At 40.2% G+C, this 14,735-nt stretch overlaps 1 protein-coding gene across 2 annotated transcripts in view; it reads left to right on the forward strand.

Annotated features, from left to right (window-relative positions):
- Window positions 1-14,735, forward strand: part of GRM5 (glutamate metabotropic receptor 5) — a 521,413-nt gene that overhangs the window by 484,214 nt on the left and 22,464 nt on the right. The window contains exon 9 of one of the 2 annotated variants that reach the window (XM_030333012.1): window positions 13,468-13,563. The exons of the other annotated variant lie outside the window; for it this stretch is intronic. Coding sequence (XP_030188872.1) covers window positions 13,468-13,563 — 96 coding nt within the window. The remainder of the gene's footprint in view (window positions 1-13,467; window positions 13,564-14,735) is intronic. 2 annotated transcript variants of the gene reach the window in all.

The raw sequence follows: 14,735 nt of genomic DNA on the forward strand, positions 1-14,735 counted from the left end.
CCAGCAAGAGATAACAGGCACAAAGGTGCAGGGTTTAGGGCTCCTTGGGGGCCACTTCCTGTCTCCTAGTTGTAAGGTATTCTCTAAGATCAGTCCATGGTCCTTGGCTCTTTTCTCCTTGTGTTCTTTTCTTTGGAGAACCCAACCATCAGTGCACTTTCAATCCTGAGGTATTCTTCCTTAAGCTCTAGTTGTTAGTCTTCAAATGATAACTGGATAGTGCCATCTTCATACCTGGCATCATCTCAACCTCAACACATCCAATACTCACTCTTTTGTATCAAATAAATTCTTCTGTAATAGTTTCATTATCTCTGTCTTCCTGTCAAATGGAACAAATACTACTTCCCAGCCTTAAAATGTTAGACATGCTTAATTTGTCCTTGTCCTAAAATTAAACATATTTAATTAGATATTAGATACTATTGAGATATTAGATGCTATTATAAAATGTTTTCAAACTAATACATAATATATTATATATATGTGTGTATATATATATATCCCCATTGAAGATCAAGCAAAAGTTATATGAGTTATATAAGGACTTGGATTATATTTCAATACCCTGATATTATTAGCCAAGTATATCTAGCAAGTATTGAGAATGTGCTGCGTACCAAGAACTGCTCTAAACTTTGTTCATCATAAAGTGGTGAACAAAACAGAATCTCAGCCCTTACATAATTTCAATTATATTTGGAGGATGATAAGAAAAAATAAACAAACACATAATGTAATTCTAGATATTAAACAAACACATCATATAATTCCAGATAGGTATAATTGCTATAAAGAAAAGTGAATAAAGGTGAGGGACTACAGTGAGGTTTGGTGAGTTACTTGAAATATTTTTGGATATGGTGTCATGAACAGCCTCTCTGAATAAGTTGAACAGAGAGCAAAATGAAGTAAGAAAATCAGATACATAATGATCCAGGAGGTGGAGGCTAAGTGTTTCAGGCAGAGGGAAAAAAAAAAAAAATCTTGAGGCAGAAACCAGACTGTCATCTTAGGGGGCAAGCAAAGTCCATCATGGTTGTGGTAAAATAAGAAGAGGAGAGAAGAGTAAGAGAAAAACGCAGACTAACACTTAAGGATCAGAGTAGGTGAGGTGCAGATTTTTGTATTTTGTCTTGAATGTGATGCAGAACTTTGGAAGGTTCAAGAAATTACATGATGAGATTAATATGTTAAAGAGATCCCTCTGGTGTCTATAGATAGAATAGAATGTAGAGTAGAAAGAAGAGAAAGAAGAAATCAGACATCCATTGTGACAGGCTAGGTAAAGGGCTATGATGATTCCAAGTGGAAAGTGTAATGATAGGACTTAATTAAGTTGTATGTAATGGAAAGAGAAAAATTAAAGGCGAGTCTAGGTTTTTGACCTGTGTAAAGGGGAGGACTGGGACCACTGTAATTCAGATTTGGGGAAGAGAGTTTTGAAGGGTAAAATCAAGTGTTCTATTTTGGACACATTAATACAATCTCTTATAGCTTAGAGAAGTCCAGGCTGGAGATTAAACTTGAAAAAATGGAGGGAGCCATCCACATTTGATGATAATGGGACTACATGAGAAGTAATTTGGGACCAGAGATGATAAGGTAAAGGAGAGAAAGTTTGAAGAAAACATGAGTTTGGTTTGGGAATTGTTAAATTCCAGATTCCCAAGAGAACATCTAAGTGAACAAATCCAAGAAGCTGCTGGGAAAACTGGCCTGAAAATTGAGAGTTTGCTGTTTGAAGTACAATTTGGGAGAGTCAAGGGCACAACCAGAGACTAGAAAAGAAAGCAAATCTGAGAACTTGGCAAAATTCCTGAATGTTGGACTAGGTACACCTGAGCCCCAGAGTCAAGCGATAACACAAAATGAAAGGAGTGATTCGTAAATGAAGGCGTGGTCAGTAGCTCCAATGTTACAGAGAAGCAAATTAGATAAAGTGTCATCATCATTGGATATGGCAACCAGATGTTGGTTTAAGCTTTAACAAAAAGCAATTTAGGCCCCAGACAAAGACAGGCAGGCCCCAGGCAAAGACAGAAATCACTGTTTATTCATCAGGTAGAACACTTCCATTAGTCAGCTCCTGGATTCCATAGAATAAATTTGATGTAATATATAAACTACCAAGAGGCAAGTGGAATACCCATAACCAAGGATCCTATTAGTACCAAGAGCACTAAGACCCCACAGCAGCCTGCTCAAAACCTCCACTTGTAAGGGGTTTCAGTTACAGACATCCTCCTAGCTTGCTGAAGCCCAAGTTTCGTATCCTTGAACCACTACACTACATAGCCACAGTTTGTGAGTCACGGATGACAAGAGCAGGCAGAGGAACCCTAGAAGCTGGCAGTCCAGCCTTGAGTCTGCTGGTCCCAGCCAAGGACCATGCTGCCAAATGCAGATCAAACTGGGTCCTGAGAAGTGTGTGATGAACAAGGCCCCCTAGAGGGCAGCAGAACCTCACAGGAAGGAGGAGAAATACCAAAAAGGGGTTCATGGGGTGTTTTACTGAAGGAGACACAAGGGGGCAATGCACACTTTTATGGAGAATGGGATCAAATTAAACTTTGTGAATTGAAGTCAGTAGAGGTAGGGCGATCTAAGTTGTATACCAGACCAGAAAAACAAGTTGGCTAGAAAGAGCTGGGAGGAAGTCAGTACAAGAAAACAAGGTTCTCTGCTCAGTGAGTGTTTATTATCCCAACAGTAGTAATAAACAGGTACTGTTTCCTGAGAAACTATTATACATCACGTCTTCTGCTGTGAGCTAGATGGTATTTTAGACACTGGAGATAATAAAGATGAATATAACACTGTCCTTCTCCTAGATAATGCCTGTATCTGTAAACAGGTATTGTCAGTAGATAGTTGTAAGTGTTTCAGGTCTTTGTCGGGGGCACTGTGGGGCACAGAAAAGGAAAGAGTTAGTTAAGAAAGACAGTAAAGTCCTCAAAGAGAGGATAACATGATAGTACCGGTCCTGGTTGTGTTTTTTTCTCTTGCCTGTGATTTCTCTAGGTCTTCCCTGAAATAATCTTTTTTTTCCTCCTTCATTTATTCTTTAAGTCAGCACATTTCTTTATTAAGTCCTGCCAGGTTCTAGTCACTGTTGTGGGCACAGGGATACAGATGTGGCTCTGACATAGCAATAACAGGCAGAACAGTGAGCTTGCCCTATTGCTTTTCCTCTTCCTCCCCCCTCTCTGCACCCTCTCTCTTGGGATGAAGGAGAAAGTTGAGCCCTACAGTCTAACAGGTCCTATGTGAGGAAGAAAGGTAATAGAAAAATAACATCATGTCTTTTCACTTATGCATTCAACAAACAGTGACTGCACGATGTACCTGTCAGGCCCAATTAAGTTCGAATTCCTTCATGGTATATGCCATTTTAAGATGTGTCAATCTTGGCCACACTTGGTGTTGTTATCTTCACCATGAATTTCGTGTTCTCTAATTGTTTATGGTATCCATTTTTGTCATTCTCATTAGATTATAAACTCTTTGAGGTCAGAGGCTATGAAACATGTTTCCTTAATGTCAACTACAGAACCAAGGACTATGCTGAGTATCTAGAACACACTCCATATGTGTTTGAATATATTATTTATAAGAAGGACCTAATGTTGAATTCCAATATCAATATTCATCAGCTATGTAAACTATAGTTCTCTTTTGAATAAAGTCATTACTACCCTTCCCCAGGGTTATAAGGATGCTTGAGACAATATATAAAAACTCCTAACACAGAACCAGCACTTATGTTTGCCCTGTCTCCTTCTCTTCCTATTCTTTGGCTTCTCCTTGATTTTTTAAATTGAGTTTTCCTTTCCCTTTTAGTCATCCCTTTGTTAACTTTGGTTATAGTGTTTTAGAATTCAACAGCTCAGATATATCTGGCTTTGCCCCCTCTTATTGTGTAACTTTCAGCAACTTATTAACCATTCTGTAGCTCAATTTCTTTATCTGTAAAAAAGGATTATAATAGTACCTACTTCATAATGCCTTTGTGAAATTAAACACTAAAATCCTCATGTAAAACATCAATGCTACGAGTTAAGTAGCATTATTCCTATTATTCAAAGAGGAAAATTAAGAAAAGTTACATAAGTTACCCCAAACCATTGGAATCCAACTCAGGTTGGCTAACTCCAAAGCCAGTACTCTTAATTACCCTAATTTATTGCCTATCTCAAGCAAACTGCAGCCCAATCTGTTTAGAAAAAATTTGGAGAGCTATTGTATATCTATCTCTATGTGTTTGTTTATGTATATAGAGATGTGTGATTGTGTGTGTGTGTCTGTGTGTATATATATATATATATATATATATATGTACGTGTATACATATATGTGTTTATGTATGTATAAATCATATATATATACATATAATTTTTATGTAATGTTTCTTTGAGTATCTCCCATTATGAAATCTTTAAAATCTCACTTTCATCTTACTGTGATAGACACTGAACAATGTGGAATCTGCTCAGAAATGGCAAAATTAATAAATCCATCTGTTGTAGTTATATGTGACTATAATAAACCATAAGACATCATCCTAAAAGCAGGAGGAGTATAATTCCCTTTATTAAAATGCTACTATTAAAACAATGAAATGAAAGTGAGAAGGGGGTCCCTTCTGTGGGGGGCAGTCCCTAGTCACAGACTTGTGATTTTAGTAAATTTTGTCCCATGCAATAGAGTGGAGATGATTTTTTGAAGCTTATGTGAGTCAGAGCACAACTTGGCAAACCCAGGATTGCCACAACTGCCTCTCTCTCTTGGGGGAGAGGGGTCGTCCCTGCTCTCAGGCATGTAACTGTCACAGAAGCATGGCCTCCCTGCCCTCCTCAGCCCCTCACATGCACGCAGAGACCAGGAACCCTCTGTCACCACCACCTCCTCTTGGTCTTGTCAAAATCAAGCGATTTTAAAACCTGAGAGAAATGGGAACTAAGATTCTTGGCAACACTTGGAAACACTTTTTCTTTGTCCCTCAGGGGTCAAGAGACAGACGAGTAGAGAAAAGGAAAAGTTTGGTGTGTGGCTATGGTACCCGAGCAAGGAAGGTGAAGGAAGAGGACAGAGGAAGAAAGGAGGGTGGGGAACAGAACAATTCTTTAAGAAGAACTGGTGAATGACTCTGTGTACAGGAGGAGAAAGCCAGTTTGCACGGAGCTAGGTTTGGATACAGATTACCGCCTCACCTTTGATAAATGTTCTTGCTTTTACCGTTTCTACAGCTGCATTCATGCAAAAAAGCATCTGCCATGTTGCTGCTGTATACCAGGCCCTGCCTTAGGCGTTTGCAAAAGGAACGCACGTGCCCTTGCTCCTGTGCAGTTTACAGTTTAGTGAGGAAGATAACAAGCTAGTGAGCAAACTAATATCTAATTAGAATTTGAAATAAGTGTTCTGAAGGAAGAGAACAGGGCGCTAATAAAGACTAACAGGAGAGAAGGGCTGAGATAAAAGAAAAGAACCTCAGGGTTCCTGGGTGGCTCAGTTGGTTAAGTGTCCAGCTTCATTCAGTTCAGGTCACCATCTCACAGTTTGTGAGTTCGAGCCCTGCATTGGGCTCTCTGCTGTCAGAGCAGAGCCCACTTCAGATCCTCTGTCCCCCTCCCCCTCTTTCTGCCCCTCCCTTGCTGGCTCTCTCTGAAAAAATAAATAAACATAAAAAAAAAAAAAAGAAGAGAAGAGAACCTCATCTGTCTCCATTTCATTTTCAAATCCAGCCTAAATTCTGGCAGCCTAAGTTAGGGCATGTGGGAGCAGACAGATCCTGTGAGCTAGGTCTAGATGGTAGTAAAAATTAAAGATTCACTAACCCATAGAATGTAATGGAGATCATACAGATCATGTCCCATAGGCAGACTCGTGGCATAATATTCCTAAGTATTAGGGGACAGGTGGAGAAAACAGGACAGAATATTTTGCATCAGAATTATCTGGGAAAAACCTGCCTGGTTATAGAAGTTATTAGAACAGGGAAAAAATGACAGGTATAAAAGTACCACTAATATGCACCTATTAAAATTAAGAATTTTAGGGGCGCCTGGGTGGCGCAGTTGGTTAAGCGTCCGACTTCAGCCAGGTCACGATCTCACGGTCCGTGAGTTCGAGCCCCGCGTCAGGCTCTGGGCTGATGGCTCAGAGCCTGGAGCCTGTTTCCGATTCTGTGTCTCCCTCTCTCTCTGCCCCTCCCCCGTTCATGCTCTGTCTCTCTCTGTCCCAAAAATAAATAAACGTTGAAAAAAAAAATTAAAAAAAAAAAAAAAAAGAATTTTACATAAACTATGTTACCTGATCCCTGACATTTCCATTTGGCAGATGGGGAAACTGTAACTCAGAAAACATTAGCAAGTCTACTAATATAACACAGCTGGCTTATGGTTTCCTTGTGGGATAGGAGGCAAACTCTGGGAAGCAGTAGTAGATTCGAGTTTTTGGAGACTCAAGGTCATACAATTTGGGGAGGGGACTCTATTTAAGAATAAAGGTAACAAAATATGAATACAAAAATAGGGACAGGGCCTTGCAAGGGACTGCTGTGAGGGTCTCTGCTTTTCCATTACTTTCAGAGCAAATCTGCTTCCACAGAGAAGCACTGAGGGCTGGGCTCCAACCAACCCCAAAGTGAGAAAATCAAGTTACTTAAGTGCAGATTGTAACCAAGGTCAGTACCAAAGAGGGAAACAGGGATCAGGTTTCCTATCCAGTAGTGGTAAAAAGGGTCAGGATAAGAGCAGAGGCAGGGGCTCAAGCCAGCAGATCAGGAAAAAGGTAAAAAGAATAAAAAAAATAGCACAGCTCCCTGTGTACTTTCAGCCATTTGAAGACAGAAGCAGGCCCAAGAAAGGGCCCAGCTAGTGTCTGCAACCAGCATTTTAGTGAGAAACAATATACATCAGAGTTAACCAATCCGCTAACCTTGGACAAATTACTTAATCTCCCTGTATGCTGGCTCTTCCTCCCTTGTAAAACAGGGATATGAGTAGTACCTAATCCCTAGGCCAGGTGCAGAGATTCATTCAGTAAATAAATTTGGGTGCTTAGCATGTGTGTGGTATATTCCCAGTGCTTAGTAAACATTGGCTTTTCTTGTCATTACCCAGCTTGGTCTGACTCCAAAGCTTTTCCAGTTGTTTATGCACAAAAATGTTAGAAAGAATTCCTCTTGGAAAAGTACTCATCTGATTTCAGGAAGAATAAATTATTTTGTCTGAAAATCCCTTAGTCCTAAAATAGAAGGCAGTAACTTTTGGTTAATACTTTGCTAAAGCGTTTATTTAGACTGATCCTATTCTCATATAGAGATCCTCTGCCCGGTCAATGTGTTGTTCCTCCCCGAAAAGTTTTCCCTATTGAGGAGGTTGTGTAAGCTTGTAAAGTACTTTAGAATTAGTTTTGAAATCTGTATCTTCCTGGGTTTCTATTGATTGTGAAACAAATAGCCAAGTCAAAAGAAAGCACATGGCGAAAGGCAGTGACTTAAGATGATTCATATTTGAAAACAAGTTCTCATCATAAGTGGGATTAAAATACATCCTTGGGGAATTCTCTAGAAGCTAAATGAAAGGCTTTACTCCATACAAAATTTAACACATTTCCATAGTAGTGCTATGCTGTAATTTATTAAACTATTCTCTGGTGGTTTGTTGTTTTGTTTCATTTCTGCTATTCTTCTAGAACACTGAAAGAAAAAAATCTTTGTATAGAAGCCTTTGAGCTTCTGTTGAATAATTTCCTTAGAATAAATTCCTATGACTAGAATTACTGGGCCAATGTAGCTGATTCTTTACATTTTAATTGTTTATTTGCATTGCTTCCCACCTGTCAACTTCTACCTTCCTTTTATTTTATACAGGACAGGGCAATATGTTCCCTGGCAGCTTCTCAAGTTCTTTCCCAACTTATGTTCATTTCTGACATTACTTTCTCGGGCTGTTAATCATGCTTATTTCTTTTGTTTTTAATCTGAAATCTCTGAGTGAATCAACTTGACATTGCAAGTCTGGACACAAGCTGTTTTTCTGGATAGGGAGACCACAAGATCTGCCGGAACAAGTAGTAAACCATCTGAATATACTTACTTGCATACAGACACACGGAGGGCAGAAGGAGGAGACTGAAGTAGGGAATGACTTCATAATCATGAACTAGATTTGGCCTTACTCCCCTCTCAAGTGAAAATCCTTAAGGACTTCTCCTCTGTCTTCATCTAGAATTCTCCCCTGAGCAATCTAACCTGAAAAATTGCCTTGGGACTTCCTTTGGCTGTCTTTGGAACACTTTAGAGTTGTTGGAAAGTCTACCACCTCATCCTGTCTTCTGATATCACACGGTCTCCCATACTTTAACACTGATTGACAGTTACTCTTAGCAATGCCTCTCTGACTTTCAGATTTTTGTGAATTGCTGTGGAGGTAAACTCCAGTCAGAGGAATGGCAGTCTGTTTCCATGTTAGCAAGAGGCCTGGAGGGAGCTCTGTTCTACTTGGCCATTGGGTAGTCAAATTTGACCTTTGAAAAAAATATGCCTATATTGTGCCCAAAGTCCAGCTGTGTTAAGTACACACTATTCCCTTCATGTATGGTATTTTCAATCCCTCAAATAGGTTATCTGATAATTGAAATAAGTTTTTTTTTAGCATAAAATGAATTTAAGAAGTGAGGTGTTAATAAAAACCATGATGTTTAGGGCGCCTGGGTGGCGCAGTCAGTTAAGCGTCCAACTTCAGCCAGGTCACGATCTCGCGGTCCGTGAGTTCGAGCCCCGCGTCAGGCTCTGGGCTGATGGCTCAGAGCCTGGAACCTGTTTCCGATTCTGTGTCTCCCTCTCTCTCTGCCCCTCCCCCGTTCGTGCTCTGTCTCTCTCTGTCCCAAAAATAAATAAACGTTGAAAAAAAAAAAAAAAAAAAACCATGATGTTTAGAGGTAAAACATGTGGTTTCTCGCCCCGTTTCTCTAACCATTTATGGAGACTTGGCCAGACGGTGAAGCTTTCTGAGCCACAGGTTCTTCTGAAGGATGAGGATAATAATTACTTAGTTTGTTGAAAGAATCAAATCGTACAGGAAAAGTTTTCTACAATAGTGTAAAAGCTATTCAAACACATATCATAGTTTCTGTCCTTACTTGATGACTATCATGATCCAAAATTAGGATAGTCCTAAAGATAATGTATCAAAAAAATCTGGAAAATAAAATGCAAAGGGTTGCACTCTGCTTCATACAGTTTTAAAATTAGAAGCTGTGTTTTTGGATGATTGCTAAAGATGTTACCTACGGGCAGATGTTTGATCTGAACTTTGTCTAGAGCCCAAAAACTGAGGGTAGGCTGGTGTTTGAGGAACCAACATGAGAAAAGAGTTGAATATTTCCAAAGCTGTTTGAAAGGTCTCTGGTGGTATGGAGGGGAAATAGAAACAATGACTAAAAACCAAAAGCAGAACTCTGTCTAAAGCCAGGGAGGGAAAAGGAAAACTAAGAAATAAAATCTGGCTCCAAAATTTGCTAAAGTCAGCCTCAAATATGATGGCACCTAGAAGAGAATTCCAAAATCATCAGAGCCAGGACCACTTTTACATGGGTCTATAACTGGACGAGGTAAGGGATGAGCACATAGGGACACAACTATGTATTCTTTATTTTGTTTTTCTTGATACTTTCTTAGTCTAGTGACAGGAAAGGTAATTGAGGAGAATCTTTGACAAATGCATGCACAGCAATGCCAGTTCTACAAACGTGTGACCAAAAGCTTTATGGAAGTACTTACAAGTGCTATGACTTATGATAGTTCCCATTAGGTAATCAGTTTGAAAATGCAACACTAAATCTGTAGTAACTAGTTATTTTGGGTTCAAGGACCCAATTCCAGTGTGAATGTGTTGGTGTGGGCAAGTCCCATACCAACAAGCAATTCTCTTGACCAGCTGGGTGTCTTATAATTGAACTCAATTCTGGCACTATCCACCTGGAGATTCCACAGGTTAAAGGTTCAGTCCTACAAGATTGCTGCCCCTCCTCTTCATGCCACTCACGAGTCCAGACTATCGCTTTTGCTTCTGTCTGAGCTGTAGACTGGAGGTTCTAAGGACCTCCTCTTTAAATTTCTGAGCCAGCTGCAAGTCAGGCTGTTACCTATATTTTTGACCAACTGGCTGTGAACCAGAGATTCTCATGACCCTCTCCTCAGGTTCTAATAATTTCCTAGAGTGGTGCACAGAACTCACAGAAATATTTTGCTTACCAGAGCAACGGTTTATTGTAGGATATAACTCAGGAACAGCCAAATGGAAGAGATGAGTAGGGCAAGATATGTGGGAAGGGACACGGAGCTTCTATGCCCACTCCAGGCACACCACACTCCCAGCAGCCCCGTGTGTGCACCAACCCAGAAACTTTCCAAACCCATCCTTTGGACTTCTATGGAGGCTTTATTACAAGGCATGATTGATTATATCATTGACCACTGGTGATTGAACTCAGTCGCCAGCCCCTCCCCTCTCCTTGGAGGATAAAGGGGTGGGACTGAAAGTTCCAACCCTCTAATCACATAATTGTCTCCACTGGCCACCAAGCCCCATCCTTAAGTGCTTTTGGGAATCACCTTATTAACATAACAAAAGCCATCTTTAGGACTTTTAGCACTTAGGAAATTCCAAGGTTTTGGGAACTGTGAGCCAGAAACAGTGGAAGAAGACCAAATATATATAAGAAATATATATATTCTCACATATATTTAGTCACCTATATTATCTATATTTGGTCATCTGAATAACCAAATATATCTATATATCTATATATCAATATCTATATCTATATATCTATATCTATATCTATATATATATATAGATATATATTTATAAATCACCATATCACACTGGTTAGGGCTATAATTAGCATAGCTTCCAGTAATTAGCAGTGGAGTCTGTACCATGTTATAAGAGCCAGTTGTTTAGGTGTTCTCTAAATGTGGGCTATTGAGAAAACAATCCTTTGTTTTTTCCCAGTCTATCTCCCTCTTATTCTACCTATTCAAATCTAACTCTTTGAAGACTCTCCTACTTTTTCATATACAATAGTGTGTATAAAAAGGAATAATATTTAAAAGAAGACAAACGATTAGGTAAGACTAAAGCATTTGTTAGTAACTTGCTTTAGGGTCTTCATAAACACACACACAGGCACACACACACACACACACACACACACACAGAAAAAGACAGAGAGAGAGAGAGACAGCTTACAAATATCCAAACCAAATGCTATAAACAACCTTAGACATTCTAAGACTCAGCCTTGGTATGAGAAAGTAACAAAAGTAAATAAGAGGTAGGGGGATTTCAGTATCAGAGAATCTAAAACTTAATTCAAAGTGGCTGACATGATAAGATTCATATAAAAAGTAATTCTGAGCTTAAATAGGTTAATTTAGTCATTGGATTGTCTAAAATCTACATTCTTCTAATCTTTCAGGCCACCATTTTTTAGAATGTTGGCTTAGACTCTCTCAAGCCTGCAACATGGTTGTAGCATTGCCAAGTACCACACCAGACAACTGTCCATAGCAAAAAGATACCATGGTTTCCAAGTGTTTTCTTGCCAAGAGTAAAAATAAGAACACAAACAAAAACAAAAAAACTGTTCTTAAAAAATCTCCAGAAGACCCTCTCTCATGATCATTGGCTGAAACTGATAAACAACATACTGCCTTCTTCCCTTCCTTCTCCCACTGCACTGTGAGCTCTGTGAGGCAGGACCTGTGGATTAGTTATCTCTATGTTTCCAGACCAAAGTCCATTGCCTAGAATTAAATGGATGCTGAACTAATGTCTGTTGAATAAAGTAATCCATTCTATCCATTTGGCTTGATTTAATAGGCCATTTTTATTCAAATACTAAATACTTTTAACATCTTAGAAGAAAAGAAAATTCAGAGGGAGGCCTCTATCCAGGACTAATAATGATTTTGCTTTTGTTGCACTTCTTAATTAATTTTGAGGCAGCAAGAAAAGAAACTTATGGCAAAAATGACATTACCAAGGTTAAGCAAGTCTTCTGACACTACGTCATTTTATCACGGCCTGTTGAATACCAGGGACTTGGATGAAGTGATATCATATTAGGCTCCAGTTTGAGAGAAAAAAGGCAATAAACCTTAAGAGTCTTGGGCTGCTGCAAGGTCTATCAGCAGTCATTCTCTACCAATGAGGCTTGTGACTTTGGTCAAGTCAGTTAAGTAAGTCGCAGTGTCCTCCTGTGGCAGTGAACACAACAGTACCCTCTTTAATTAGCCACAGGCTTAAACCGATGTATAAGAAAAGATGACTTCTGTGAGAGCATGCTGGCTTTGAAAACAGTCATTCAAATATGAAGGTTCTTCTTGATTCACCATGTAGCAGATTAACACTGGGAATCTTATAACTCATTTTAGACAAAACATCTAGTACCTTCCAGTTGTGGTGATATGCCACTTCTGATACAAAAGGGGTTTGAGCTGTCTTCCACAATGTAGGCAGCCCGGTACTGACTGTTCAGCTTCAGCTTAATGGTTATATAAACCTCTTACATCCAAGAAATATCTCTTCTCTTGGCATCACCAGTCTCTCCTATAATTCTCAAACATAATACCACTCAATGAAGCTTTGTTAATGATAAGAGCAATTTATTTTATTTATTTTTTTAATGTTTATTTATTTTGACAGGGCGGGAGTATGTGCTCTGGCATAAGTGGGGGAGGGGCAGAGAGAGAAGAGGAGAGAGAATCCCAAGCAGGCTCTGTCAGTGCTGAGCCCAACACAGGACTCAATCCCACAACACTGGGATCATGACCTGAACTGAAATCAAGATTCCAACCGACTGAGCCACCCAGGCACCCCAGAATGATTAAAAACAAAATCATAATGGAAGGCAACATTACTTTACAATGACTAAAAGTGTGGGTTCTAAACTTGGACTTCCTATGTTCAAAATCCTTGATCACTCTACTTAATCCTTAAAATCTTAGGTTTCTTTTCTTCAGTAGAGTGGATATAATAATAACAGAGCCTCTGCCATAGGGTTGTTGCCAAGATTAAATTCAGCGAAAATCCTAGCACCATGTCTGGTGCATAGTAAACACTAAATAAATTCTAATTTATTGATATGAATCTTTTTCTCAGAGGCTAGGAATTGCACTCCTTTTGCCTTTGACTATTGAATGTGATGAAATCACAAATCAATAGGCAATCTGGAAGGGTAGATCGTGTGTGGTTTAACAAGAAGTAACCCTGATGTGATGCATATACCATCACAAGCATCCAATAAGTATTACAGGTCAGCCACTGCCGTGAAAAGCAGACGCCTGTTTTAACACAGGACAACCCTCTGCAGCCACAGCTGTCCCTCAGCCTGGCCAGTGAAGCACACAATCATATCTTTCTGTTTGCTCCTGTCCTTGTTCATGCTTACCAGGTACAAAGACAGGAGACTGGCCCAGCACAAGTCGGAAATAGAGTGTTTCACCCCCAAAGGGAGTGTGGGCAATGGTGGGAGAGCAACCATGAGCAGGTAAGCAAACCGTGAGTGGCCCAAGGCGGTGTGAACTACATGTACGCAAGCTACAGGAACAGGTGGCTCCCTGGTCTAGGTCCTCACTCCACCGTGCACCCCATGCAGTGTGTCCAGCCTGGGCCACCATTGGTTTTCTGTGTGTGTGTTTGATTTGCAAAACCCATGCCATCCTCGTGTGAAGTGATGGGAGCCTCCTGTCCCGGATGCTGCTGTCTCCCAGGGTTGTGTGCTTTGCATGTCTGAAGCCTTAGCTCACAGCTCTCCCATGGATTTCGACTTCTTGGTCAAATGCTTCTGGAGTTTGCAAAGTGGAAGAGATTGGAGGAAATTCATGTTTCAGGACTATCCGATCGTTTGTCAAAACAAATGCAAAAGCCTAGGACTGGTTCTGAGGGAAGGGCTTCAATGAGGGAAGATTCCAGCCCTGATCCCAGACAAACCAGGGAATTAATCTGACTTATTTTCAGTGGAACATCATCTGACAGCCAAGGGCAAATGCCAAGGCCAAACTAGCAAGGTGTAGAGTCAAGAGGCTTTTCATGAACTGAAATCAGGAAAGCTAGTCCTCCTCTGGCTACCATAGCTTTGCAGCTCCTTTATTCTCTGTGTTCAGTGGCAAACACCCCCTGTTGCTGCGCTGTGCATGTTCCCTCATACCAGGTACCCCCAACTGAGCAGTGCCCAGTAATCTGGGTTGTTTAGAACTATAAGCATCAACTACGCTGTGTTGCATGAAATGAACGTGCTTTATTGCATGGGACTGGGTTTTAAGAAAAGGACTCCGAAGAGAAATACTGTCAAGATTGGCATTAAACGAGTACAGAGTGCTGGAGCAGCCTTGAGCTGGGGAATCAATCAACGTGAACTAACTCTCCACGTCTAATTTGTTGTGCCATTTCCCCATCCACCTGTGCTACAAAACTGTGGAAGGGAAGCTCTTACAAATCAGCCTGAGCTAAAGTAAAGGGAAAGTGCAGAAAGTGCAGCGTGTACATGTGTGTGCACGTGCTGAGAGCAGAGTCTGAGATCCAGCTGCACAGCAAGAAGATAATCCTGTTGAATCCTGTTGAACTTTCACCCAAGCATTGTATTTGCTTCCTCAGTAGTTGGCTCCCTCTGGTTTTCAAAATGATGTCTAACTTTCTCCAAGGGTGACCGCATTGCACAAC

Source organism: Lynx canadensis, chromosome D1 (genome assembly GCF_007474595.2).
Source record: "Lynx canadensis isolate LIC74 chromosome D1, mLynCan4.pri.v2, whole genome shotgun sequence".
NCBI lineage: Eukaryota > Metazoa > Chordata > Mammalia > Carnivora > Felidae > Lynx > Lynx canadensis.